The sequence below is a fragment of the Emys orbicularis genome, chromosome 1 (assembly GCF_028017835.1).
Source record: "Emys orbicularis isolate rEmyOrb1 chromosome 1, rEmyOrb1.hap1, whole genome shotgun sequence".
NCBI classification, from domain to species: domain Eukaryota; kingdom Metazoa; phylum Chordata; order Testudines; family Emydidae; genus Emys; species Emys orbicularis.
This window is the reverse complement of record NC_088683.1, coordinates 47,184,728-47,211,399: the sequence shown is the minus strand read 5'-3', so window position 1 is coordinate 47,211,399 and position 26,672 is coordinate 47,184,728. Positions and strand designations below refer to the sequence as shown.

Sequence of the window (26,672 nt, the reverse complement as noted above, 5' to 3'; positions counted from 1 at the left end):
ATATAAATCCATGGTATGCCCGCATGTTGAATACTGCGTGCAGATGTGGTCGTCCCATCTCAGAAAAGATATATTGGAATTGGAAAAGTTCAGAAAAGGGCAAAAAAAAAATAAATGATTAGGGGTATGGAATGGCTGCCATATGTGGAGAGATTAATAAGACTGGGACTTTTCACCTTGGAAAAGAGACAACTAAGGGGGGATATGATAGAGGTCTATAAAATCATGACTGGTGGGGGATAGTAAATAAGCAAGTGTTATTTACGCCTTCTCATAACACAAGAACTAGGGGCCACCAGAAATGAATAGGTAGTAGGTTTAAAACAAACAAAGGAAGTATTTTTTCACACAATTCACAGTCAACCTGTGGAATTCCTTGCCAGAGAATGTTGTGAAGGCCAAGACTATAACAGGGTTAAAAAAAGAACTAGATAAGTTCATGGAGGTTACGTCCATCAATGGCTATTAGCCAGGATGGACAGTAATGGTGTCCCTAGCCTCTGTTTGCCAGAAGCTGGGAATGGGTGACAGGATGGATCACATGATGATTACCTTTTCTGTTCTTTCCCTCTGGGGCACCTGGCATTGGCCACTGTCGGAAGACATGATACTGGGCTAGATGGACCTTTGGTCTGACCCAGTATGGCTGCTCTTATGCTCTTAGGGGTCAATAATATTAATAAGAAGCAGGTTTAAAACAATAAAAGGAAGTATTTTTTCACACACTGCACAGTCAATCTGAGGAACTCATTGACAGGGAAATTGTGAAGGTCAAAAGTATAACTGGATTAAAAAAAGAATTAGATAAATTCATGGAGGGTAGTTCTATCAATGGCTATTAGCCAAGATGATCAGGGACACAAACCCAAACTCTGGGTATCTCTAAACCTCCAACTGCCAAAAACATCTGGCATTGGCCACTGTCAGACAGGAAACTGGGCTAGATGGACCATGGGTCTGACCCAATGTTACTGTTTTTAGGTTCTTTTGTAGTGTATTTTTCAACATTAACCTTATTCAATATATGAACCAAAGCCAGGGCTCTAGTGTGGACTTTGCAAAGAGCCTGACAATGTTCTGTTAAACATATACATTCTTAAAGCACCATATACTACATTTACCGATAAGGATGTTTATTTTTCATAAAATATTAAGTCCTCCATTGAACCATGTTTATTATACTCTCACAAGCTGTAATTTTAAAACAGAATCCTGAATATTTTAATATTATATTGAAAATCATGTCAAATACCCTGGATGAGTATATAGATGTAAAGCTGGCTTTCATAAACAGATGTTAAAAAAAGAAAAAAACTTGTCTAACTTATTTAGAAACCAGTACCTTTGAGTTATGCATGATGTTTCTCAGCTTTCTGGAAAAGTTTATTTATACAGAAAGCCAACTTTAATGAAAGTAATGGCAACCAGTAACAAAAAATAACTAATTATATCAATCAGTCTTTGCAGACAACTCTCCTGTGGCTCTGGAGCCGCATGCAGCTCTTCAGAAGTTAATATGCGGCTCCTTGTATAGTCACCGACTCCAGGGCTGGAGCTACAGGTGCCAACTTCCCAATGTGCCAGAGGGTGCTCACTGCTCCACCCCTGGCTCTGCCACAGGCCCTGCCCCCACTCCACCCCTTCCTGCCCCCTCCCCTGAGCCTGCCGTGCCCTCGCTCCTCCATTGGTAAATTCTGGCTCCTTCGCAGGCTTAGGTTGGCCACCTCTGCCTTACGAGATTGATATTTGACATGCTTCTAATTGTTAGTACTCCAACATAATATAACCAAGCAAAAATGAGACAGATTGCTAGATATTTCGCATCTTATTTTTGAAAGGATCTCAATCCAGGCTTCAATTTTACAAGCACAATTAGGCGACCATTGGGGCCTTTTCTGAAAGTCAGTCCTTTAATATAAAACTAAATGTCCAGTCTGCCTCTTGTTATCAAGCAGTTATCCTCCCAGAAATGGCTGAAAGTTGAGAATGAAAACACACATCTTTCACCTGGCACTTTTCAACCAGAACTCCATCCTGACGGAGGTGGAAAAGAGAGCCAGCTTTAGGAAATTCTGCAGTTGTCCAAATATGAAGAAAATCCACATTACTTTCAAGAAAATCCCAGGCAAATAGTATAATATAGATTTGGGTGATGTCTATCTCGCTGCCTGCATACTTCTAGAGAGTTTGAAGATCACCTGATTTACAACATAAACATTCAAGTATCAGAGGGATAGCCGTCTTAGTCAGGATCTGTAAAAGCAGCAAAGAGTCCTGTGGCACCTTATAGACTAACAGACGTATTGGAGCATGAGCTTTCATGGGTGAATATGTCGTGGTATTCATGCTCATGCTCCAATACGTCTGTTAACATAAACATTATAGCCCAGATGGAATATTATGGAGGAAATATTGACAAAGTCACTCGTTCATAGTACTATTCAGATCAGTGGAAGTTTTGCTATTTACCTCCATTGGTGAAAGATCAGTACCTAAGTTTCATTAAAAATTCTTCAGGGATGATTTTACTATAAAACCACGGAGTTCATATTCTATGGAAAATATGTATGTGGAAATAGCATCTACATTGCATAACTTTCGCATAAACAAACCCCCCAGAAAGATAGTTCAGAATGACAAGGAGGAGAGAATAAACTTAATTTAAAAATGTAACTGGGGAATATAAGAAAAAAAGGAATACAATAACTGGGGAGTTGTCTTTGTATTAGCCAACACCAACTCCAACACTTGTGTGTAGCCTTGGTATAATCACTTGGCTTATCTGGGCCTGAGTTTTCTTATCTGTAAAATGGTGATAATGATACTTGCCTACTTCACAAGGATATTATGTGGCTTAATTATTTAATATTTGTATATTGGTTTTATGATGCATTATGCCAATATGTTTAAAAAACATTATTTGCACAACCATAATCTAGGGTTGCCACCAAGCCATTTTATACTATCTTGGCTTCTTGTAAAAGTGATAAAGTAGCCAGCTTTTTGTTTTGAATCAAATAAAAATTAAGATAATGTATATGAATAAAAAAACCCACAGACCGTGGATGTTATTTATCACTGGAGATCCTCGGTACTCTCTCGGAGGTGCAGTTTTCTCATCTTTGGGGCCTATTCCTTCTACCATTGAAGTCAGTTGCAAACTTTCATTGCCATCACTGGCACTTTCTTAGTTTCTTTCTGGAGAATAGTATCTTATTGATAAATGCTGTGCAGAAAGTAGTTTGGGAATGCCAATATGCTAAGAGCATACCATAGTAATCTGAAGGTGCTGAGTATCAGGATAGAAGTGGAATACCAGAATTGAGTGTTTGGCTTGCCCTGATGTCTTTGCCAGTGATTCAGTGTGGAATGTTTGCCTTTTATTTGCGATGAAATTCCTCTACAGGTCACAAAATATTTTTCATATCCATCTTAATATAATGATGAGTTCACAGATAGTCAATGGTGAAGGCTACAGCTCAGAACAGTCATCTCCTGAATATGAAAATTCATTGGTCATGTGATATAGGTAACGGGCTGGGACAGAGAAGAATTGGGTTCCAGGCCCGAGTCCCTCAGCTAGACTCAGCTGTGGCTTTGCCAGAAGCCCTGAGCAAGAGTCAGTATAGAGATGTGCTGGAGCAGATCAGGAACTGAATTGTGAATCCCCTTGCTCTGGGGGAGTAAGTAATCTGTGCCAGTCCTACACCAAGCACAGTACAGGAACTCGTCGCTTAAAGCTGTAGTTCTGTTCCTGACAAATGCCACTTTAAGCGAAACGACGTTAAGTGAATCCAATTTCCCCATAAGAATTAATGTAAATAGGGGGGGTTAGGTTCCAGGGAAATTTTTTCGCCAGACAAAAGACTATATTTTATCTATCTATTTATGTATATGTATATGTATGTGTGTATATATATATATATGTATATATATATATGTATATGTATACATATACATAAATAGATAAAATAAATATATTTATATAGATAAATATATCTATACATAGATAAAATAAATATAGATAATATATATATATACACACACACATATACACATAGTATAAGTTTTAAACAAATAAACTAATATTGTACACAGCAATGATGATTGTGAAGCTTGGTTGAGGTGATGGAGTCAGAGGGTGGAAGAGGGAGGGATATTTCCCAGGGAATGCCTTACTGCTAAATGATGAACTAGCACTTGGCTGAGCCCTCAAGGGTTAACACAACACACCGTGTGTGTGTGTGTGTGTGTGAGAGAGAGCAGGGCCAGCTCCAGCATTTTTTCCGCCCCAAGCGGCGGAATAAAAAAAAAAAGACGCGATTGGCAGCACTTCGGCGGCAGCTCTACCGCCGCCGCTTCATTCTTTGGCGGCAATTCGGCGGCAAGTCCTTCCCTCCGAGAGGGACTGAGGGACCCGCGGCTGAATTGCCGCCGAAGAGCCGGACGTGCTCCCCTTTTCCGTTGGCTGCCCCAAGCACCTGCTTGCTGCGCTGGTGCCTGGAGCCAGCCCTGTGTGCGTGTGTGTGTGAGAGAGAGAGACGCACATTGACCCTTTAAGTACACTGACCCCACTCTAAGAACATTGCCTTTTTAAGTAGATCAGCAATTTGAGACAGCAGCTGCTGCTTCATCCTGAGCCCTGTCATGTCTCTGCCCTGCTCTGTGAAGATGGGGTACAGGAGCGGGGGGAGGAGGACACCCTGATATTAGCACCCTTCTTCCCCCCCTGCCTGCACAGCAAGCAGGAGGCTCCCGGGAGAAGCTCCAAGGCAGAGGGCAGGAGTAACACACGGCAGTAGGGAGAGGGACAGCTAAACTACCCGGCAATTGATAGCCTGCTGGGGGGCTGCCGCACAGGGAACTTAGGGGAGCTGATGGGGGGCTGCCGGTCCACCCTAGTTCCAAGCCCCCACCAGCTAGCTCCAATGGGATGCTCTTTCTGCAAGCAGTGGGGCAAATCAGGCGGCTGCCAAACAACATTATAAGGGAGAATTGCACAACTTTAAACGAGCATGTTCTCTAATTGATCAGCAACATAACAACAAAACAATGTTAACCGGGACGACGTTAAGTGAGGAGTTACTGTATGTCCTCAGACGTACCAGATTAGCTGGGCTGGGGGACAGGGGAGGTGTTGGACAGAGCTGAGGCACCACTCCTGCTAATCCACAAGTGTAGGAGAAGGAATAGTGCGGGGCCTGGCAGAGGCTGCGCTCCCTGGGAAGTAAGAAGGCTCTTTCTCCCTTCCAGGGCATGCAAAGCAGCTTCCAATTTAGCCTGCAGTGTCCTGGTACCTTAGCCTCTTCTAAAGGGTGTTTTCTTTCCCAGTCAGAACACTTCACTATAATTTATACACCAAGATTTCAGCCTGAGTTAATGGGTAAATAGATGGTGTTTAGAACTGAGTTAGCTATTTCAGTTGTACTAGAACGTTGCCTTATGGAAGACCACAGTGGAGTCTCAACAAATCAGATGGAGCATGTAGTGTGAAATCGTGAAAAAGAATTGTGCATAGTTAAAGTCTCAGCTGGCACCTGGAATGCTAACAAATAATAAATATAAACCTCATAATGTTCCCTCAGGCTAATTTCCTAGTTCTCACCACTGAAATAACAACAATCGTTTCTTCATAGTCACTGTAGTGAAATTTGAGTTGATGATACTTGCAGACCTCTAATTTCAGTTGTCAAGTTAAAAGAAATCCACTTGGAAAGCAAGAATTCCCCTAAGTCAGAATTAATTTGAGGGGACAGTCCCCCAGGTGTGAAAAGTTTTTCAGAGGAAATTCTTCAGAAGGAAAACCAAGGACAGAAAATAAAATAAAATAAAATAAAAAAGGTCAGGCCAGCAACAGTGAGAAAATCTGCAATCGAACAAATGGCATTAAAATCTTTATAAAAGGGATGCAGACAGGCCACCAAAACCAGCAATGGATAATTTTCACTGGACTGAATTCAGTAAAAACTACACTGGGCATGTCTTCAAACGTGGACATCCTGTACCACAGAGAAATTCTTCACTTGAATCCCATAAATAAAGTAATTGGGCTTTATGTTGCTGTCTTGTCCGCCCCATAACCTGAAGGCAGGCAGCAAAACAGTAATGCAGTCCCTCAGTAACCCTATCTGGTAACTACAGCAGTTTAGGGGCTTGAGTAACTGCCCATCCACCCCTTTGTGTGTTGACTTTGCTGCAGACCCAAGGCCTACCCCATAAGAGAGATTTTTTTAAATGAAAGATTTTAGATGCTTAAATTTTGGCAACCTTCAGAAGAATGTATCCATGCACCGCGCTGCTGTGACAGGGACAGAGGGTTTTGATTCCAATCAACTCTAGTTTTTAGGGAGCCACTACACATTATTCTAAAAAAAAAAAAAAAGTTATTTTCAAAGAGAATGTCAAAAATGTATGTGAACATCCAATAGGGTTTTAATATGTCAGAGCTCAACACAAATAGCAAAAAAAAAAAAAATATTTTTTTCTGAAAACCACTGAAAACCACTTCTCAAGTCTCATGACATTCAAATTTGCCTGGAAAATTACCTTAAATGTTGGAGCAGCAGATTTTCTAAAAAACTAAAATAAACTGTCACTGTCTCCTTAGGCTTGTATGGAATCTAAAAGCCTCCAATTTATTTATTTTCTATAACTAGTCTGAGGGGATATGGCCAGGTAGTGTAGGCCTCAAATGTAGCTTTAAAAGAGGGGGAGGGGAGGTTTTACCAAACCGTAACATTAGTAGAAATGTATTCATGTAATTTTTAATCATATATTGCAGTGGAAACAGATTTAAATGCTACTCCTGGGAGAATTCTGCACTACTGTGCAAAGCAGAATTTGTGCAGAATTAATGTTCTGTGCAGAATTTCCTTTTCTCCCCACAGAACTGGTGCTGCAGAGCTGCTGGCTACCAGTAGGGGGCTGCTGAACCCGACAGAGCCCAGCTCCACAGCTCACAAATAGAAGACACTGCTGGGGAGAGGGGTCAGAGCTGGAGGATTCCCAGCAGCTGCAGTTACCTGCATGCCCTGAAGGAAGAAGGTGGCATGCAGGAAACTCCGTACAAGTCTGGGACCCAGCATCAGGCTGTTTCTTCCTCTGGATCCCTGGGCTCTGGGGAGAGGGGTGCAAAGTGTCTGGGTTGGGGGGCCCTGTGGCTGGGCTCTGGGGGGTTGCAGTGAGGCGGAGTGGTTCCCTGCTGCCCCGGAGAGAGACGAGCGCCTTCGGACACCAGAGTGGGCGGAGCTAGGGAGCTCTGAGCCCAGAGGTTCAGGTGTTGCCCCAGAAGTATAAAGGCCCAACCTCAGGGCTTGCTGGGGAAGCAGCTGCCGGGGACGCCAGATGCATCTGGCCTAGCTCGCAATTTGGAAAGCCCAGCAGCCTGCGGAAAACCCAAGGATTGGGCCGACCTGCCCCGTGCCAGCTACCCAGAGGAGTTGCTGAGCCTGCCCTGCGCCAGCTACCAGAAGGAGTTGCTGAGTCTACCCCTGGCCAGCTATCCCGAGGAACCCATGGTGCTGGACCCCCCTGAGGACACCACCCTGACCCAGGTACCTCAAGAGGGGGAGTCTGGAAGTAGCCCGGGGGCAGCAGACCCTAGTCTGGTTGCAGCACTGCCAGAACCCATGTCAGTGTGTTACAGCCAGGATCCCCACTGACTCTGCAGCGGGTCTTCTGCCGCTGATAGGCCCCCGGGCCGGAACGCAGTGGAGTGGGAGGGCCTGTCCCCCCCCTGCCACCCAACTCACGGGTGGTAGTCTCCCCCTCTCTCAGGTCCTTTGGAACCTAGGGCTTGGGCCTACTGTTTAAATACTGTTACTGCTCAGACCCTGCCTGAGGGTCCGAGTGCCTGCCTCACCATTGCCCCGCCCTGACCTAGGGCCTGGCTTGCCATTATATACTGTTATTGCTCAGCCCCTGCCTGAGGGTCCGAGTACCTGACTCCCCATTGCCTTGCCCTCACCCAGGGCCTGGGCTCACTGTGTTTATTTGTACCTTCACTAAGGCCATAGAGGAAGACTCCCGCGGCCGGACTAATTCCCCACAAGAGCTATTCCCAAAGGTCATGAGGCGGTGTGGTTCCCTGCCACCCCAGAGAGAGATGAGTCCCGGCTAGCCTCTCTTCAGGGGTGTGTGTCTGGGCGTGGGGATGCCCCATGGCTGGGCTCTGGTTGGTAGGGGGTGCGGGTGTCTGGGCTGGGGGGTGTCCTGCAGCTGAACTCTGGGAGGTAGGGGTGTGGGTGTCTGGACTGTGGGATCACCCTGCGTCTGGGCTCTGGGGGAAGAAGGGTTGTGGGTGTCTGGGTTGTGGGGTCACCCCATGACTGGGCTCTGTGGGAGGAGGGGTGAGGGTGTCTGGGATGGGAAGTGCCCCACAGCCGGACTCTGGGGGAGGAGGGGGTGCAAGTATCTGGGCCGATGGGGCCCCGTATCTGGGCTCTGGGGTGTGTATGCGGGTGCGTGGCCCCCTAGCTGGGCTGGGAGGGAGGGGGCAGAGAAACAGGAACTGGTTTGTCGTAGGGGTTTCTTTAACTCTCTGCTCCTGGAGAATTTTTGTGTGTCTGGATTGTTACAGACATAGTTGCAACAGGTATTTTGAAATAAATTACCAAAATAATGTAAACTGGCATGGTTATATAGTGTTATTTTGACAAATAAAATATACAGAACTTTGCAGAATTTTAAAATATTGTGTGCAGAATTTTTAATTTTTTGGAGCAGAATTCCCCCAGGAGTAAAATGCAAACATCTTCATGTAAGGCTTCAACTCAAATACAGCATTATTGTGACAATGCAAGAGAATTCAAAAGTGGAAAGTAATTGGAAACTATAAATAAAAATGTAGCTGGACTAGTCTTTTCATTTTCAAAGCTGAATGAAGTGCAAAAGTAATTAGCATAAAGGGTGAACAGTATATTAGATTTTAAAAGTTCTTTCATTTTTAATAATCCAAGATGTTGGCAGTAATACAGGGAAGGCAATTTCAAAGTATATGATTTAGATGACACTTTCTTTTTAATTTAAAGCCAATGCTAGCTTGTGTGTGTGTGCATTTTGTATTAAAATAGGCAGAGGCTGAGCTATGTACCTAACTTGTTAATATGTTATATAGACCAATTTGTACCAATCTGGGCCCGTTTCTGCAGCCATTCCATGTTGAAAATCCTATTGTTTTCCATGGGATCCCATCTGCAGAATGTAAGGCCTTCAATGTGATTAGCCAAATGTGTTCCAACTCAGAAGGCTATAATGTGATAATTGCAAGGCTGGGAGCCAATCAGATTGCTCCATTTTATAAATCCGCTTTCAACTTCCAGAGTTCTGACAGGTACCTCTCCAGTAGGGGGTCCATGGAATCTGTTTGCTTTAACCTTAAAAAAAAAATTTAGTAAGATTATTTTCTCACAGTACAGAGTCTGATATTCTTGTTCACTTTGACCTATGATACCAGAAGTCAAAGTTCTGTAGAAGTCTTTTAAAGCAAATGTTAATGTTTTCATTAGTCTCTGCATTGCTGTTTCCACTAGCTGCTTAATATTTCTTCCACTCTAGAAGCCCTTCTGATCAAAGCATGTTTATTTTTCTACTCAGATTAGTTCTTTATACATCTCTGCTTAATCACCATCATAGCAGTTCTAAGTTCTGAGTACAACACTCATGAGAACAATGTTATCTTACTACCACCTACTCTCTGGATGAAAATGTGGATCTGTATACTATATCAACAAGATGGAAAGCAGGCTACTGGGTTATGCTTTGTATGGCAGGCACCCTGCCTCAGCAAGAATGAGACTAATTAAAGGGGGCCCTGAATGGAAGGTGTAAATACTTACTTACACTGAGCCTGATCCATGTGTTAAGCATCTTTAACTCCCACTGATTCCAGTGGGAATTGAGGGTGGTTAGCACTTCGTTGGATCTGGGACTGAATTAATAACATAAGACCTTCTGGGCCAGTTCTACGCACAAACTTGTGATGTTGCACTGATGTAGTTAAACTGGTGCAACTTTGTGTCTGGACACTTTTACGTCTGTTTAAAACAGGCTTAGAGCAGTTTAGCTTGTCCTTGTTAAATAAAAGGCAAGCTACACTGCCATAAACCAGATTTAAATCGATGGAGAATGTTCACACACAGTTGCATTAGTTTAACTAAATGGGTGCAGCATCACACCTTTAGCAAAAATGGTGCAACTTGTGTGATTAGACAAGCCCCTAAAAAGCCTGATGTAAGTGCAATGTGAGCTTTGTTGCTCCCCAGTCAATGCAGTCTCTCTTATACAACCCTTGTCTAAGGGAGAGAGATGAATGCATTCCATTACTAGGTAACGGGCCAAATGCTGCTCATCCTATGCAGATAGATCCACTGAAATCAGTTTAATGAGGCAAGCAGGATTTGGCCAAATGTGCATAAAGCCTTTTGAAGAAGAAAAGATCTAAACAAATCATTAGTAACTTTTTACTGTTCAGTCTTACTCATATAGGTTTTAAATGATTAAAAAGTTAAATATCTTTTTGAACCCTCTCCTTCAAATCCCTCCTCAGAACCACACTGTGATGCCGACAGGAAATTGCCACTGGATAATGGTTAGAGAGAGGGCTAGTGTGGGGGTTGTTAATATTCATTTGTTTAAATGTTTGGAAACATCAAGGTTATGCACATATGGCCTGTGTTAACATGGGATCATATTACTGTTACCCTTGTCCTCCCTTCTTCCTTTTCCTGGGTTGTTTGTTAACTCACGTATTGTCTTGCTTTAAATTAGATTGTAATCTCTGAGCTAGGATCTGGTCTTATTGTGTGTTTGCACCATGCCTACCACACCAGCGCCCCATCCCAAATGGGACATTTGGGTGTTGCCGTAATAAAAATTGTAATAATAACCTCTTCAGTGCCCTGTTGCTTTACACTATCACATGTATAACATAGCGGCGGATCTATGGTCTTGTGTATGTACGCTGCACACCTTCATTTCCCACTGAAGTGTTTGCACGCATGATGGGTGACATAGGACAATTTGCAGCCTATGAGTGTTCATATTGGATTCTGCTCCGGGGTGAAGCATCTGTAATAACAAATATGTATTTTAATTTTTACCGTAAAACCAAACAAAAACAGTTGGTAAACTGTAGCTGACTAGAGCTGTATTGGTCTATCGGAAGGGCCAATGTCATCATCACCTTTCGGTCTGAAGCCAAGATACAGTACTAAATAGACACCCCTTTGGGGGAGTATAGTGTACTCCTTTAGATAGGTCCTCTTTCAGTTCTGATTGTGCTGCTTTGAAGTAATGCATGCTTAGATGTCTAATTATCCTAATTGCAAACATAAATAATGGCAGGCATACAAAGCAGAAGCCAGCTGAGCCTGAAGATTTGTCCCTAAATGTCAAGAACTCTGCTCCTAGGCAGCGGGATTAGAAATGAGTATGGCTGGGGCTATCTTTGTCTGAGTCTTTTTTTTGTTTTGTTTGTAAATACATCTGGATCAGTCTGATGTGTCCTAGAAGCAAACATTTTGCACTATAGTATCTTTTTGAGGCTGGGAGATGTAGCAATATCCAGAGAAGAGGAGATGAATTACATCAGAGATCTGGTAATTCCTACTCCATCCCTCGGTTCGAACACATCTAGACATTGTTTTATATTCAGTTATAATGATTCATTAAAATGTGTTTACTAGTCAGAGACTTAACACTGTGCTTATCTGATAATTATGACTGGTGAAAATCACAGTATTAGTTATTAATGCTATAAATCTTTTACTCTAAAACAAAGTATTTCTTAGTATGTTTTTTGTTCTCTGAGTGTGAGTTTGTTTGTTAGTTATATACGTCCCTGGCGTATCTACTTATTTTTGTTTGTTTGTTTCATAAAGGGGCACCTACTCAAGTCTCACACCCAAATTTTACTTACCTCTAATGCATTATTTTTATATAGCATTATTTGTTTTCCTGATGTAGAAATAGTATCATTCTCCAATAATGGATGCAACGAAAATAAAACCGGAGCTCTTAAGCTTTGTAGCCCATTCACTAAAAATAAAAGGTGCTAGTTTGCTTTACAATCATGGATGCACGTTCTACACACTCCTTTGATATTAAATTTGGGCCATCTCGCTAACCCTCTCACAAATCCTTTAACCAGCCTTGTGTTTGGTGGTGGGATCATAGTGGGAAATAATTACATTTTGGGGAGGAAAGGCTGCAAAAAATTGTTATGCAGGATGTCACAGGGGCCAAGCCTTTGGGTTGACTTATACAAGTAAAGGGTCCTACAGACAGCATGAAATAAAATATATTTAATGTTTCCAACTGTGAAGGTAGGAACAAAAATGAACCCGCACCACAATAGTTAACAAGAGTTTAGCACCATTAGATTAAGCCAATTCTGGCTTTAGTTTCCACCTTCCGATTTCCCTTCTGACTGCCCCTTCTGAGATTCTTGTTTGTGTCTGGCTTCCTGTGCCTCAGGTGCTTACCCATTTACTGATTCTCTGCTCCTGTGCATTCAGCAGGGCTTGGCTAATTTGGTTGTTTTAAAGAGACTGGGCCAGTCTAAATTGCTCAGAATATCTGTGAGAGAAAACATGCCAAAATTTGAGTTGCATATCTAACTCAAAGGACCAGATGCAGAGATGATGCATAAGGTGGTATAAATTAGACAACTTTAGCTTAGAGCAGGTCTACACTAGAAGCGCTACATCAGTGCAGCTGCACCAATGGTTTATGCCAATGGAAGAGCACTCTCCCATTAGCATAATTACTCTACTTCCGTGAGAGGTGGAAACTATGTAGGCAGGAGAACGTAGTGCCAGTGTGGATAGTGCTTAAGTCACTGTAACTTGTGTCGCTCAGTGGGTTGTCTTTTTCACACCCCCGAGCGATGTAAGTTAGATCGATTTAAGCGGTAGTGTAGAACTGCCCTTAGACAGCTTTAGACTTACTTGTACCCACTCTTCCATTGTGTAAGGGAGTGTAAGTTGGTGTAACTTAGGCCTGGTCCACACTACCCCCCCACTTCGGACTAAGGTACGCAAATTCAGCTACGTTAATAACGTAGCTGAATTCGAAGTACCTTAGTCCGAACTTACCGCGGGTCCAGACGCTGCAGGCAGGCTCCCCCGTCGATGCCGCGTACTCCTCTCGCCGAGCTGGAGTACCGGCGTAGACGGCGAGCACTTCCGGGATCGATCCGGGATCGATTTATCGCGTCTAGACAAGACGCGATAAATCGATCCCAGAACATCGATTGCCTGCCGTCGGACCCGGAGGTAAGTGTAGACGTACCCTTACTGTTCTATCTTCTTCCAAAATCAATGTCCCATCTCTGACACAAGTGTTGCTACCCTGCTGAGTGGTGGCAAAAATCTGGGGTCTTCTGGGTCAGCTTCCCAGTGGGGAAGGAAATCAGTAACTCAGAGTCTAGATATATTCCAGATATAACTTGCTTGATTTTATGCAGCAGTCCTGAAACAGAGATGGTGACAAATGGTATGCTGGCAATCTAATGCCCAGTTTCCAGGAACTGAGTCTAGCAGAGCAAACCGTCTTGCTGCTTCCAACAGCTTCCTCTGCACAGAACCTTACAGCCAAATCAACAACAATAGAAGCATTATTTGCAACACTTAAAATTAACTAACTCTCAAAGAAAAAGAACTTGGAAGATTATGTGTAACAATGACATTTGGCATAAAATTATACATGCTGGGAAGCTGGGTGTGGAAAAAGAGCAAATTAAAGCAGGAAGGGAGCTACTCAGCTTTAATTTAACACCTTCCACATCCTTAATGTATAAATTACACCATCTTAGATCCATGCATCAGGGGAGGGCTGTGAGAAGTTTTACATACACCTCCTAATGCATCAGCTCTGAATTTGTCCCAAATCCTGGAACTAACAAAAAAAAACAAAATAGTGGTGCTGGATAGAAAAGCAAAGCACCCCACCCCTACTCCCGCACTTAGTAGTATATTTAATACTCTGACAAGTCTGCTAGTCCTCGTGATTTGGCTCTGTATATTTTTCTGTTGAGGCTGGAATTGCATAATATTTTTTCTCAATATGTTTCTGTTCCTTTTCATAGGCAAATTAAGCTCTTGGGATCTTCTGATTTGCTTATCTTCCAGTAAAACCGATGATACAGACTGCTTTCCAATAGATGACTTCCATCAGTTAGAATTATTCCAGAAGGTAAAGTATTGACATGCCATCTTTTGTTTGGAATACCCCACATTTTCAGCACCCACTAACAAAAATAGTGTTCAATTATCTATTTATGGTCTAAAAATGTGGTTCATTAAACTGTAAAGCAGAGCTGTGTTTCCAAGTTCACTGCACACTCAGGGATGTTTATCGTATATCATATTTGCATTCTTGTAGATATCCTATCCAGAGATCAAGAGCAATGTCTTAATGCTTTCAATTTGTGTGTAGTTTAATATGTTGATGTTCATAGACATTGAAAATTGTTACAGCTGGATGTCACGGTTTGCTCTTTCCAATCTGAGCTTCTGGACTCTATGCCATACTCAAAATTCAATTGTCATGCATCACAAGAAATATAGAAGTAAAAGAAAATTGTAACAAATGTCTCTTTGAGAGAAGAAACTTTAGGAATGCGGAAAAACAGCTAGAAAATACATTCAGAGTGTCAGAATGACTGGGGACCAGTTCAGCCAAATGTAAGCAGGAGTTGTGCCACTTACGCAAGGGCTGGATTGGCTCTAGGAATTAAATATATATATATATATACGGTGTTTATATATAATTGTCATTTTACAAACATAGTTCAAGCATCTCTCCAAACAATGACCCTGGTCCTGCAACTGGCAGCGTGCGGATGGACTGCTGCGCCCATGTGGAGTCTGAACTGGAGTCCTTTTGGACCTGCATGGGCACAGCAGTCTTGCACACATACAGTCAATTGCAGAATCAGTGCCAGTATGAGCTAGTCTTCTAAGCATGTCTATAATTGGCCCTCACTTTTTCCACCTGAATTTTGAATATTTTAGGCACAAGTTAGGTTACTTAGTTATCAAGGTACCTGATTAAATATCTGACTTGCAGGTGCAAACATCTAAGTGACTTAAATTGTGCAGTTATTTGCACCTGCAAAATTGTGGGAACAAAAATGCATGCCTAATTTGACTCATAATTTCAAAAATTTTGCACAAACAATAATTGCAGGCACAAAATTGCATTCTGAAAAATAAGGGTGCACAAGAATGAAAGGGTCTTCTGGAGGGGTGGATTCTTCCACAAAGCTTATTAGTGATGACAATATCAAGACTGGATGTTTTTTCTAAAATGTGTGCTTTATGAATTATTTTGGGATGCTTCTAGGGCCTGTGTTATACTAGAGGACTGACTAGATGATCACATTGGTCCCTTCTGGCCTTGGAATCTATAAATACCCTCACTGATTCAAGAATAGTTCTTCATCTGGCATGTTATACCAGTACATATGTACCGGTAATTTGTATTTACTATCTGATTGGGATCTTGATCCTGCAAAGGCTTATGCACATGTGTAACTTTACATCTAGGAGTGGGGCGACTCTTAGGACCAAGGGCAGATTTTTAAAAGTATTTATATGCCTAGAGATGCAGATAAGTGCCTAATGCAATTTTCAAAAACACCGAGGTGCCTAACTCCCAGCAACTTTTGCTTCGTAGGGTTTTGCCATGAGAGTTAAGCACCTAGGTGCTTTTAAAAATCCCCTAGGTGCCCATCTGCTTCCTTAGGTGCCTAAATACCTTTAAAAATCTGGGCTGAAGCCCTTTGATTGCAAATTCCTTTAAGTGGGGACAGTATCTTCCTGTACATCTATGCAGCACAGAGAACCAGTTTGGCACTCAATGTTTGTTTATTTAGATTTACAATAAATATGTACAGAAAGCACCTAAATTTGCCAAATATTAAAAATATGATCAAATCAAAAGTAAAGGGGAAAAAATAATGACAGTGGGAGGCCTATTGCTCGCGCCACCCCATCCTACAACAGTGGGGCAGGAAAAGGTGCTCAGAGTGAACCTCATGTGGGGGTTGAGAGATGTACCAGCCACCTCTGCATAGTAGGTTTTGCCTGCTCTTGCCTGATGGGGTTTCAGCAAGTCTACCAGGCGACTCCCTGGCAGTTGAAGATGAGGGAAACAGCCACCTGATTTATTCTGAAGATCTTGTGGGAAAAGAGCCTCCTCCCATGGCCCAGGACAACAGAGCTAACTCAGAAGTGGCTTGTATACATATATTCCTATTAATGGGAATTATGCACATGGTTATATAAACAGTTTGGCCAAGATTTTCAAAACTGAGTGCCAGAGTTAGGTTGCTAAATTGATATTTAGGGAATTAATTTACTGGCCTGGTTTTCAAAAGCACTGAGCTTCTATTCTGCTGCTAGCACATGCTCTTGGAGTATAGTGATTTCCAGCACACCTAGAGAAGAAGCCAAGTGCCAGCAACAGTCAGCTGCCTTTAGCCCAGGGCAGCATTTCTCTATCAAAATTGTATTGACACTTAATTGAACTGGAGTGGCACCCACTATCATTCATTTGAGCTATAATTGGCTTTATTGAAAGCCAATATCTTGCTAGTAGTAGCAATACTGAATATTAGATATGTCACGGCACATTATGGGCCATCCTGCAACAAGGTAATGTAGGATGGGGAAAAAAATGAGCAGTGTTACTGATAAATCATTATCCATATAAAATCACACTGGAATCCAGTACCATGAATATGGTTATGTTCCTCTGCGAGCCGGGCTTAGCGGAAGGATGCCATCTGTTGTTTAGAGATGGAATGATTACCCCACGGAGTATGCTTTTGTATGATATTTTACTACTAATTCGTAGGGCCATAAGCCTACATAACAGAACAATTAGCAATCAGAGCATTGGAAATATCTCTTGGGTTTCAGGTCACTGAAGACAAACCAACCTAATGCCTTTGAAATTGTGATACATTTGCTTTCAAAGATATTTAGGGACATTGTATAATCCTGTTCATAAATTTACCAAGCTCCATCTTAAAACTAGCTAGGTTGCTTGCTCCCACTACTCCTGTTGGAAGAATCTCACTCCTCTGGATGGTTAGAAACTTTCTTCTAATTTCCAGTCTTATTTCTCCATTAGGTGCCTTAGTAAATACATGACTGCTGACACAGCCTATGAATCCATCTAACCATTGTAGGTATTTATAAGTATCCCATTACCTTAGTATCGGAGTACCTCAATATCTTTACTGTATTCATCCTCACTACATGCCTGTGAGCTAGGGAGGTGCGATCATCCCTAATTCCCAGATGGGAAACTGAGACATAGAGAAACTAAGTGATTGCCCTGGGTCACAAGGGAAGTCTGTGGCAGAGCAGGAACTTAGCATAGGTCTTCCACATCCCAGGCTAACACCCTAAACATTGGATCATCATTCCTCTCTATGTGCTCTTTCTGTGCTATGAATGAGGGTGATTGATAGACATGTAGAGGAGCAAGAAGCTTTGGAGGCAGAAACTGCGGGGGTGACAGAATCACAGCATTCAGGAGGAGGAAAAAGAGTCTGAAACTGCCTTGTGGTGATTGTGGAGGAGGAGCTCCCACCTCAGAGTTCTATTTTCCAGGTCACAGGGAGTCATAAATCAATGTTGACATCAATAGGAGTTTCACACATGAGGTGTCCCTGATAAATTATACGAGAAAACATGCAGGGCTTGTGAAAGACAGTACATCTACTGGTGAACTCACTAGAACATCTCTGTATTATTTTCAGGTAAATACACTCCCAGAGATTCAGCACTTGCTTTGCAGAAAAGAAGGATTATGCCAGATAATTAGAGCGTTCCCAGGTAATCCTCTATTTTGTTTCAGTTTGCATAAATGTTGAAGATCCATTGACCTGCTTAGTAGTGAGGCTGATACTGTGTGTGTGTTGGAGGTTTCATACTTGTATATTCTTTTTTCATCAACTTTTAAAAACAAGACAGAATACGAGTGATAATCCATTTCAGACATCTCTTGAAAGTAAATTGTAGTAATAAAGGATCCTTTTAAATAAAGTTACTGTATCATTTAGCAGACTGGAAAAGTCACGTTTTTTTAGAATACAAATGTCCTAGTTGTCAGGCTATATTGTGTTATTCCATGTATTGGTGTTTACCCTTCACAGTTCTTGGTTCAATGAGATATGTTTATCCAGTTTTATAAAAATGTTGTGGCATGAAGAAGGAGTAGGAGTTGGAGCTTGGTTTCCAGCCCAACAGAGTTTACTGATAAAAAAAAGTCTTTGTACATTAAGTTCATCAACCAGAAAAATTCAAAGGTTACAGGCCAGCTGCCAGAGAATCCTAATTTACTATGGGTGAAATTCAGCCCAGAGCAGGGGTCCTGCACAAAGCCATATGCTCTATGTTAATCCCTAGTTAAACCCTATGGAGGCAAATTCTGATCTCGTTTACACCAGTGAATATCTAGAGTCTCTGGCACTATTCTGGATTTACACCATATAACTGAGATCACACTGGCCCGATGCTGAGTGCATAACTATGTCTTAAGTGACGCACTGTCCCTAGTGTGAGCCCTTTGCTCTGTGCATTAGAGGGTAGTCTGATGTAATACAGATTTTAGACAAATCAGAGTAGATTTGTCAAAGTTCCAAGGATTTCAGAAATTGAATTCATTTTGTAACAGTCTGGCTTTGAAACATTTTGGTCAGCTCTGTTATGCTGTTTGGGCAATGGCCAATTAAAACAGTTTTATTATTTTGCTGCCACAAAACCACGAACATAAGAGGCACTCACCACACAGAGAGATTTCTCCTCCAAGTCATACTCTTTAATTGGTGTCCATAAATTGTTGTAATAGTCATCTCATCGCACACACACGGTGTATGAGACTGACCAGTGCTCTGCTTCTCTTGTAGGTAAGGGCTATTTTTAAACATCTGATTGATTCCTTTCCATCTTTATATCATCATTACTTCACTAGATAAAGGGCCTGGTCTGGAGAGATGCTGAAGTCCCACTGAAGACACTGGGAGGTGTGGGTGCTCAGCATTTCTCAGGACTCTGGCCCTTACTCACATAGACTGTGTCCACAATGCAGGTGTGACTGCAGCTCAGGTAGGCATACCCACACTAGTTTTAGCCTCACCTAAAATGGCAGTGAAGACACGGTGGCATGAGCTTCACCGTGGGCTGGCAATGTGAGTACATACCCAGGGTCCCAGGAGAGCTTGTACAGCCTGTGCTGAAGCTTGTGCCCCCATGTCTTGCCTGCTATTTTTGACCAGACTAGCTACATTCAAGCTAATGCAGCTATGCTTATCCAAGCTGCAGTCACACTCGCAGTTGCATTATAGACAGTCTCAGTGTCTGATGATGATTTTGGCAGCTTATAAAGATATGGTCAAGTAGTGTAGGCCTCTAATTTCAGTTTTGTAAACAGATTTTTATCAAAACAAATACAAAAATACATGTCTTTAAGATTTTTTTTAAATGTCTGACTGTTTTTAATCTAAATGTTCCCCTGAGGATTGAGAAACCAAACAGAATAGCATTGTCCTGCTGCATGAGAACCAGAAAGTGAGACCAACCAGTGTGGATTCACTGTCCACGAGGAGCGACAGGCACAAAATAAACCAGCACCATAAATGGTGAAAAGAGAGGGGGTTGATCCACCAAGTTTTCAGATCCCTCCCTGCTATCCCAGATAGCTAGCTCTTTCCTCCTTCCTTTCCTTGTCACCATTTCCTGACAGACTTTTCCTCCCAGCCCAGACAGCAGAATTGCCAATAGTCTGGATTTGGCTGAGTTGGCGCCTGGATTTTGAAATTATCACAGGGAGGGACAGTTTTGGTCACTAGCCAGGCTCTCCCTATGCAGTAGCACATGGGACTTTGTTTTTTTTAAAATCAGAGTTGGCCTGCTGCTCCTGTCATCTCTGCTTGTGGGGGAACTCATCCGTTCCTGTTGGAGATGGCCAGTCAGCTTGTATTTTTCATGTAGTCAGCATTTAAAGGGTGCTAGCTATGTAAGAGAACAAGTAAAATGCATGGTTGGTACCCAGAGGAGCTTACAGTCTACTAAAAGACAAGATGAGACAGGGCAAGGGGTGACAGTCAATGAGGCTGAGCGGATGGGTTCACAGCTGTAAGATTGTGTTTCCGTTGAGAGGTTATGCCAACTTCATAATGCTTATTTCCTTTTTTAAATGATGTATTTTAGTTATAGCTGTTATTAGACCAGAGGTGTAGCTATGTAAAAGGAGGGTTGTTTGCTGTTGCTTTAAGAGTGCCTGCAAGGACACAGTCTCTGTGAGTTAGTTCAAATGTCTTGTTAACAGGACAAGAGTTCTGTATGGGGTGGGAGAAGGGAGGCTGTGGAGGGAGAGGCAGGGGTGACAGGGAAGAGGTAGGGTGATGATGAGGAGGAGGTCACAGGAGTGTAGGAGGATGTGATCATAGAGAGTGGGTAGGATACAGCTAGAATGAGAGGGAAGGGTTGGGATGGAGCAAGGTGAGAGAGGAGGAGAGTTGCTGGATGCTGGACAGGTAGGGCAGTGGGGGAGGGGATTATGCATAATATTGGCAGTGGATTTTACAGTCCAGTGTGGAAGACGTTGGTTAATATCAGGAGGCTTGGGCTGGGAAGGCTGGATCCTTCTGCTCCTTTAGATGGTGGCGGCTGGTTGTAGGAGTCTCTGGGGAGGGAGCTTTTCAACCTGCTGCTCCTGCCTGCCTCCTGCTCCATGTGCATGTGATGGGCTGGAGCCACACAGTTGTCCGGACATAGCTGCTGCATGGTCTGGTGGAGGTTCAGGAGGAGGCCCTAACACTCACCCCTCAGCTCCATGGTTCTGCTGTTGCTGGATCTGGTAGGCAGCCACAGGGCTCTCTGAGATAGGTGCCTTTAAGGGCCACCTAAGAGGCTATTCCTGGCTGCTTCTGGCTTCAAATTTGAGGATGACTGGGGAGGGTATTTAGGATTCTTGGGCCCAGTGCCCCATAGAAGCTGCTGTATGGTCAGAACTGGGTTGGGTGCCATGGAACTCCCTCTCCCTACAAAAAGCTAGACAGATAGAGAAGGAGAAGACTCAGAGAACTGGAGAGAAACCCCATGCCCCACCCTGACAGTGGGGCCTGGGGAGACCCATAATGCACACACAACCTTCTGTCTTAGAGAGTTTTCCCTGGGAAAATATTGGGATTGTTGGCAGCAATGAGATGGACTCCCTGACATTCCTCTTGCCTAAGCAGTCCAGCCCAGCCCAGCCCTCTGCAAACACACTTTACATTCTTTCCCCAGGGTCCAGCCTGTGCTGTTCCCATCTCTTTTTTCAGCCAAGCCAGCAGTTGTGTTTAAGCAGTACCTTTGCCGCATGCAGGCTTGCTTACCTCCCTGATTATGGTGCTGTGTGCTGGGCCCCTGTTGGAGTGGCTGCAAGATACTGTACACTTGCTTCCCCTCCCTCGGGACAGCTGGCAGCATGCTCAGGGTACTCATTCACTCATGTGGCATGTTCTCTAAACACCAGCTAGCTGCCACAGCCTGTTGGCCTTCCCCAGGCCCTTTAGTGACTCAGTGGCCAAAATGTTACATAGTGACATGACCAAGGGGTGGAGTGGGGCACACTGAAATCATGAAGCCCTCCACTATCCTCTAATGCTAGCTTCTCCTCCAATCCCATTGCTGTAGCAGGCAGGTGGCTAGCAAAAATTAATTGTGGAGTGCTAGTTGTTGCTTTTCCCTCCTTTCCCTTTGACTTGAGGCATGTTGCCACCTGACGTGAGTGGCTGAGGTTGGGGGGCAAGGTGGCATTCCTCACCTTCTCCTGTTATCCCTTGGGCCACAGTTGTGGTTTTGTAGCAGCAGGTGGTTGGCTAGCAGCAATTGTCTGAGAGGCATGCTGCTTATTGCTGTTCTGCTCTGACTCACTACCAGCTGCTCTGACTGTATGTGTGTTAGGTCCCCTCTAATTACTGGGCTTGGATCCAAAGTTCTGCCACAAATCCACCCTTGGGAGCTTTAAATTATAGATTAAACATTCTTTCCATTTTAATAATCTAAAATGTTAGTGACGGGAGTGTACATTTTCAAAAATAGATTTGCTTTTGTTTGCCAATGTGCCTTTAAAAATGTCTCCATACAAGTAGGCATCACAATGTTGTGGCTGTGGGCTGTGTGCTATGATGCTCTTTTGAAACTCAGGAATGCTAAACCTGATCTATTTATGTATCTATTTTTATCTTATTTAGATTATAAACTCTCTGGGGAGGGAATTATCTCTTACTGTGTATCTGTGTATCTGTACAGTGCCTAGCACTGATCTCAGTTGGGGCATTGAGGCAAATCTGTAGTAATAATAAATAAATGTGATGTGTTTTGAAAGAAAAAAAAGTTTAAAAGAGAAATGAGTTTAACTACTTAGTCTTTGCTCATGTACCATACAGTCATCTACTGGGTTATTAGGATATCATTATGCATGTGGCTTTTAACGTTGTGCCAACTTTTTCATTATAGGTCATTTTTTCCAGAGTTTAATAACTGGTCTGTAAACATTGGTTTTGGTATGCAGCATGGCTCACATAATCCTAACCTAAGAGGAAGTTGTTTTGGAAAATATCAAGCTAGTCAATCTCTCTTTTTCATTGTAATTATAAGTGTGTTACAGGAAAAAGGAGAAGTTTGAATGTAAAGACTCATTTTTCTGCATGTGTCACTCAAAACAGAATTTAAAAACAACAAATGTGGCAGGTTATTAGTCCCTAAGGTGAAATAATTTGCTGATGATTTTTAGTAGTAGTTTTGAAATAATGAGGTAGTAGATAGTCATGGCTGTCTTTCTCACTCTGAAAGTTCACAAATATTATTTAGAATGGGGTTCAGTAGGTTTTAGCCCATGAGTTAAATTCTTTTCTGTCTAGATCTAATTGGCTGCAAACTGGGTTTTTCTTCAGTCACATTTTAGATAATGATTACCTACAAAAGTCATTTGAAGTGGCTCAGTTTTTGGGAGCTCGACTTGAGATACCTTAAGGGGGGCAGATTTTCAGAGGGCGGGAGCTCTGCACTTTTTGAAGATCACATTGGAGTCCAAATCACTAGTCAGTTTTGAAAATTTAGGCTGAAGTATTTAAAATAAGCATCTTTTTTCTCTTGGCCTAAGCCACAGAAATGTGCACAGCACAAAAAAGCTAAAAGCATGTTAAAGTAGTGACTAAAATGGTAAAAATCAGGGGTTAAATACTGACCCCACTGAAGTCAACTGGAGTTTTTCCATTGACTTCATTGGGGCCAAGATTTACCACATGATTTTTTACATTGTTTTGCATACTCAGTGTCTCCTTAGTTTTCAGAGGCACCCATTCTCGTCGGATGTTTCAAGACATATGATATATTTCATCCTTAATGGTAGATTTTCTTTCACCACCTTAGGGTGCACTGTTGGATCATATAAAATCATGGATCTTTGTTTCAGAACAGTTAACCTCTTCATTGAACTGCATTGCAGAAGCCATTTGAGTGGAATGGGCCTTTTTTGCTTGATGAGCACAACCTACCCTCAATCCATTTTTATTCCTAGTAATTCAGTGCCTCCTGGTCTCTGTAATCACCACTACTTTTTAATTTTTTGCACCTGAATATAGCTGTGCTGCCCTAGTAGCAAACCAGGGAATAAACTGCTAATCTAGGTTGCTTTCCCGCACCCACCACATCATCATTTTAGTATTCCCCAGATTAAATTTCAGATAATTTGCACTCATCCATGCCCTAATCTCACTAAAATGCTGGCTAAAGCAGTTGACTGCACTCTCTAGTAGGGTAAGCAGGTGTCCGGTTTTGTACCGGAACATCTGCTCGAAAAGGAATCCTGATGGCTCCAGTCAGCATTGATGACCGGGCTGGCAGGCTCCCTGCTAGAACTGCACCGTGGCCCACACAGCTCCTGGGTCCGGAAGCAGCCAGCATGTCCAGCTCCTGGCCTTAGGGGCTGCCAGCAGGTTCCGCTTGGTGCCCTGCCTCCTGCCCGTAGGCACAGCTCCCATTGGCTGGGTCAGGGTAGGGGAGGAACTAGCACCACTCACGGGCGCTCAGCAGGTGGCTGTTGAGGGGTCGCGTGGCGCACACTTCTCCCACTGCTGTCCAGCCCTCTTCTCCTTGTGCTCCTTGTATGGCTGGGCTGGAGCTGCAGCACGTGCCTTGCGATGAACCGTGGTCTGTCGCCCCATCGCCGGCACCCAGGAGTTGGAGGTATGTGTATCCCCGTCTATGAGTGCTGGGAATGGGGCTGCACCCCATCCCCCTCACTGCATCCCTCCCCGTCCCAACCCCCCACATCCCTATCCCCCTCACTGCATCCCTCCCTGTCCCACCCCCCGCAGTCCCACCCTCGTCACTGCATCCCTCCCCGTCCCAACCCCCCACATCCCTATCCCCCTTACTGCACTCCTCCCTGTCCCACCCTCATCCCCCCACCCCCCTCAGTGCATCCCTCCCCGTCCCAACCCAGCCATACCCCATCCCCCTCACTGCATCCCTCCCTGTCCCACCCCCCGCAGTCCCACCCTTGTCACTGCATCCCTCCCCGTCCCAACCCCCCTCCTGCACCCCTCCCTCCTCACTGCATCCCTCTCTGTTCACCCCCTGCACTCCCATCCCCCGTCATTGCATCCCTCTCCCATCCCATCCTGCCCCCCACACCTACCCATCCCGTCCCTGTACCCCTTACAGCACTCTCCCACCCATCTTCTCCACCTCCCAGAGCCACCACCCCCATGTCCCTCACCCCCCACACCTCTGCACCCCATTCACCTCATACACTGCTGCACTCCCATTATGTCCCTATACACCCCTGTGCATCCCACATCCTCATGCACCTGTAGCCTTCTGCCTCCCCCTGCATCCCCATCCACCCCACATACCCCCCCACAGCCCCTCTCACACCCACCCTGCTCTCGTCCTTGGCCTCTTTCCCTCCCCACCCTCTCTCCTCCACCCCCACATCTCCATCTTTTCCCCTCCAGCTCACCCTCCTCCTTTCCTGGCTGGGTGATTTAGGCAACCCCTGGAAAAGTGTATGAAAAAGTGTCTCTGTGTAGGCAAGTGTGTGCATGCATGCATGTATGTGTGTAAGAGACTCTGTGTCTTTGTGTAGGAAGGTGCGTGTATTGCTGCTTGTGTGTATACCTGTGTGAATAAAATTTGCAGCCTAACTCTGACTTTTATTCCTTTTGCTGGCTTGCGCACAAAAGAATTGATGACATAAAATGTGTGTGTATTCATTTCATAACAAGTCTTTGAAAGAGAAAGGAACTCTAAAAGAAATGTATTATTTCTTAAAGTGAAGGTTGTTGACTAGTAATTGCAGAAGAGCCAATGGATCATACATGTCTCCCTACCTTTGTCTAGCTACATTATAAACTCATTGTTGCAGACTCTCTCTTTTTATGTGTGTGTCCAGCACCTACCACCCTGGAGCCCTGATCTTAGTTGGGGTCTCTATGCACTAAACAACAATTGTAATATTAAATAATGTGGAAGTATATGTGTTAGTGCATGTTAATTGTGTACACATGAATACACGTGTGTATCTGCAGGTAGGTGTGGGAGTCAGTTTCTACAGATTTATTTGTATAGTTATCTGGACAGGTGTGCATTTCTGTGGTTGTGCTCTATGGATTCGTATTTGGGCTTTGGGAGTGGGCCTTTAATGGACCCATTGCAGCTGTGATAATGTGTGGTCCTAATTTCACACATAAAATTACAATAACTTTAATGAACAAAAAACATGGAGCTGGTTACGAAAAATGGGAAAAGGGGAGGGAAAGAATCATGAAGACTTTTGTGAAATTTCATTTTTTTAAAAATTGACTATTTTGACTATTTTGCTGCCAGCTCTAGCGTCCTGTAACAAATAAAACCTTAACTTAGCATAATACATCCATCAAAACAATAAATATGCCTGTTTGGGCCTTGGGTGGAGGTGAGCAAGTGACGGAGGGAGGGGGGATGGAGTGAGCCGGGGCAGGGCCTCAGGCAGGGACAGGGCCTTGGGGAAGGGGCGGGGCAGCGGGCAGGGCAAGGGTGTTCAGTTTTCTGGAATTAGAAAGTTGGCAACCCTACTCTACAGGCTGAATGGAATACAGGTATAAAGCTGAGTATCCTCAAACTGAAAGCATTCCAGTCCATGTATCCTCACCTGCTGTCCTAACAACCTCACATACTCCCAGAATAAGAGGGATGACAGCAGAGAATCTTGTAATATCCCACATTTCCTTCAGACAGGAAAGCAATTGTCTGACACTAACCTCTGGGAACTCTGCGTGACAGGAATGAAACCATGGAAGAGGAGTCACATCCACTTCTGATGGTCATTGTAGTTGCATCAACACCTCATAATCCATGGTATCAGAGATAGCTGAAGGATCTAATCATTATGGGCGCCTGATCTTTATCCATCAGCAGGAGATCATCAGCCAGTGCTACTTATGGTTGGAACCTGGATTGACAGGGTCAGGGAAGTTGGTGGCATAAAAATACTCTGAGAGTTGTCTCACACAACCTTTTCCATAGGCTTAACCAGAACTAGAAGCTTAGGTACTGCTTGGTAGTGTCAAGAGATGGCTGTTTGAATAAAGGCCAAACGTGCTTCCTTTAAAGCTGTTGGCTCCC

The 26,672-nt window shown here is 43.6% G+C and overlaps 1 protein-coding gene across 1 annotated transcript in view; it reads left to right on the top strand.

Moving 5' to 3' along the window:
- The window catches only part of CPED1 (cadherin like and PC-esterase domain containing 1), a 199,648-nt gene that overhangs the window by 20,933 nt on the left and 152,043 nt on the right, over positions 1–26,672 (top strand). The window contains exons 3-4 of the mRNA XM_065423264.1: positions 14,087–14,193; positions 17,774–17,849. Coding sequence (XP_065279336.1) covers positions 14,087–14,193; positions 17,774–17,849 — 183 coding nt within the window. The remainder of the gene's footprint in view (positions 1–14,086; positions 14,194–17,773; positions 17,850–26,672) is intronic.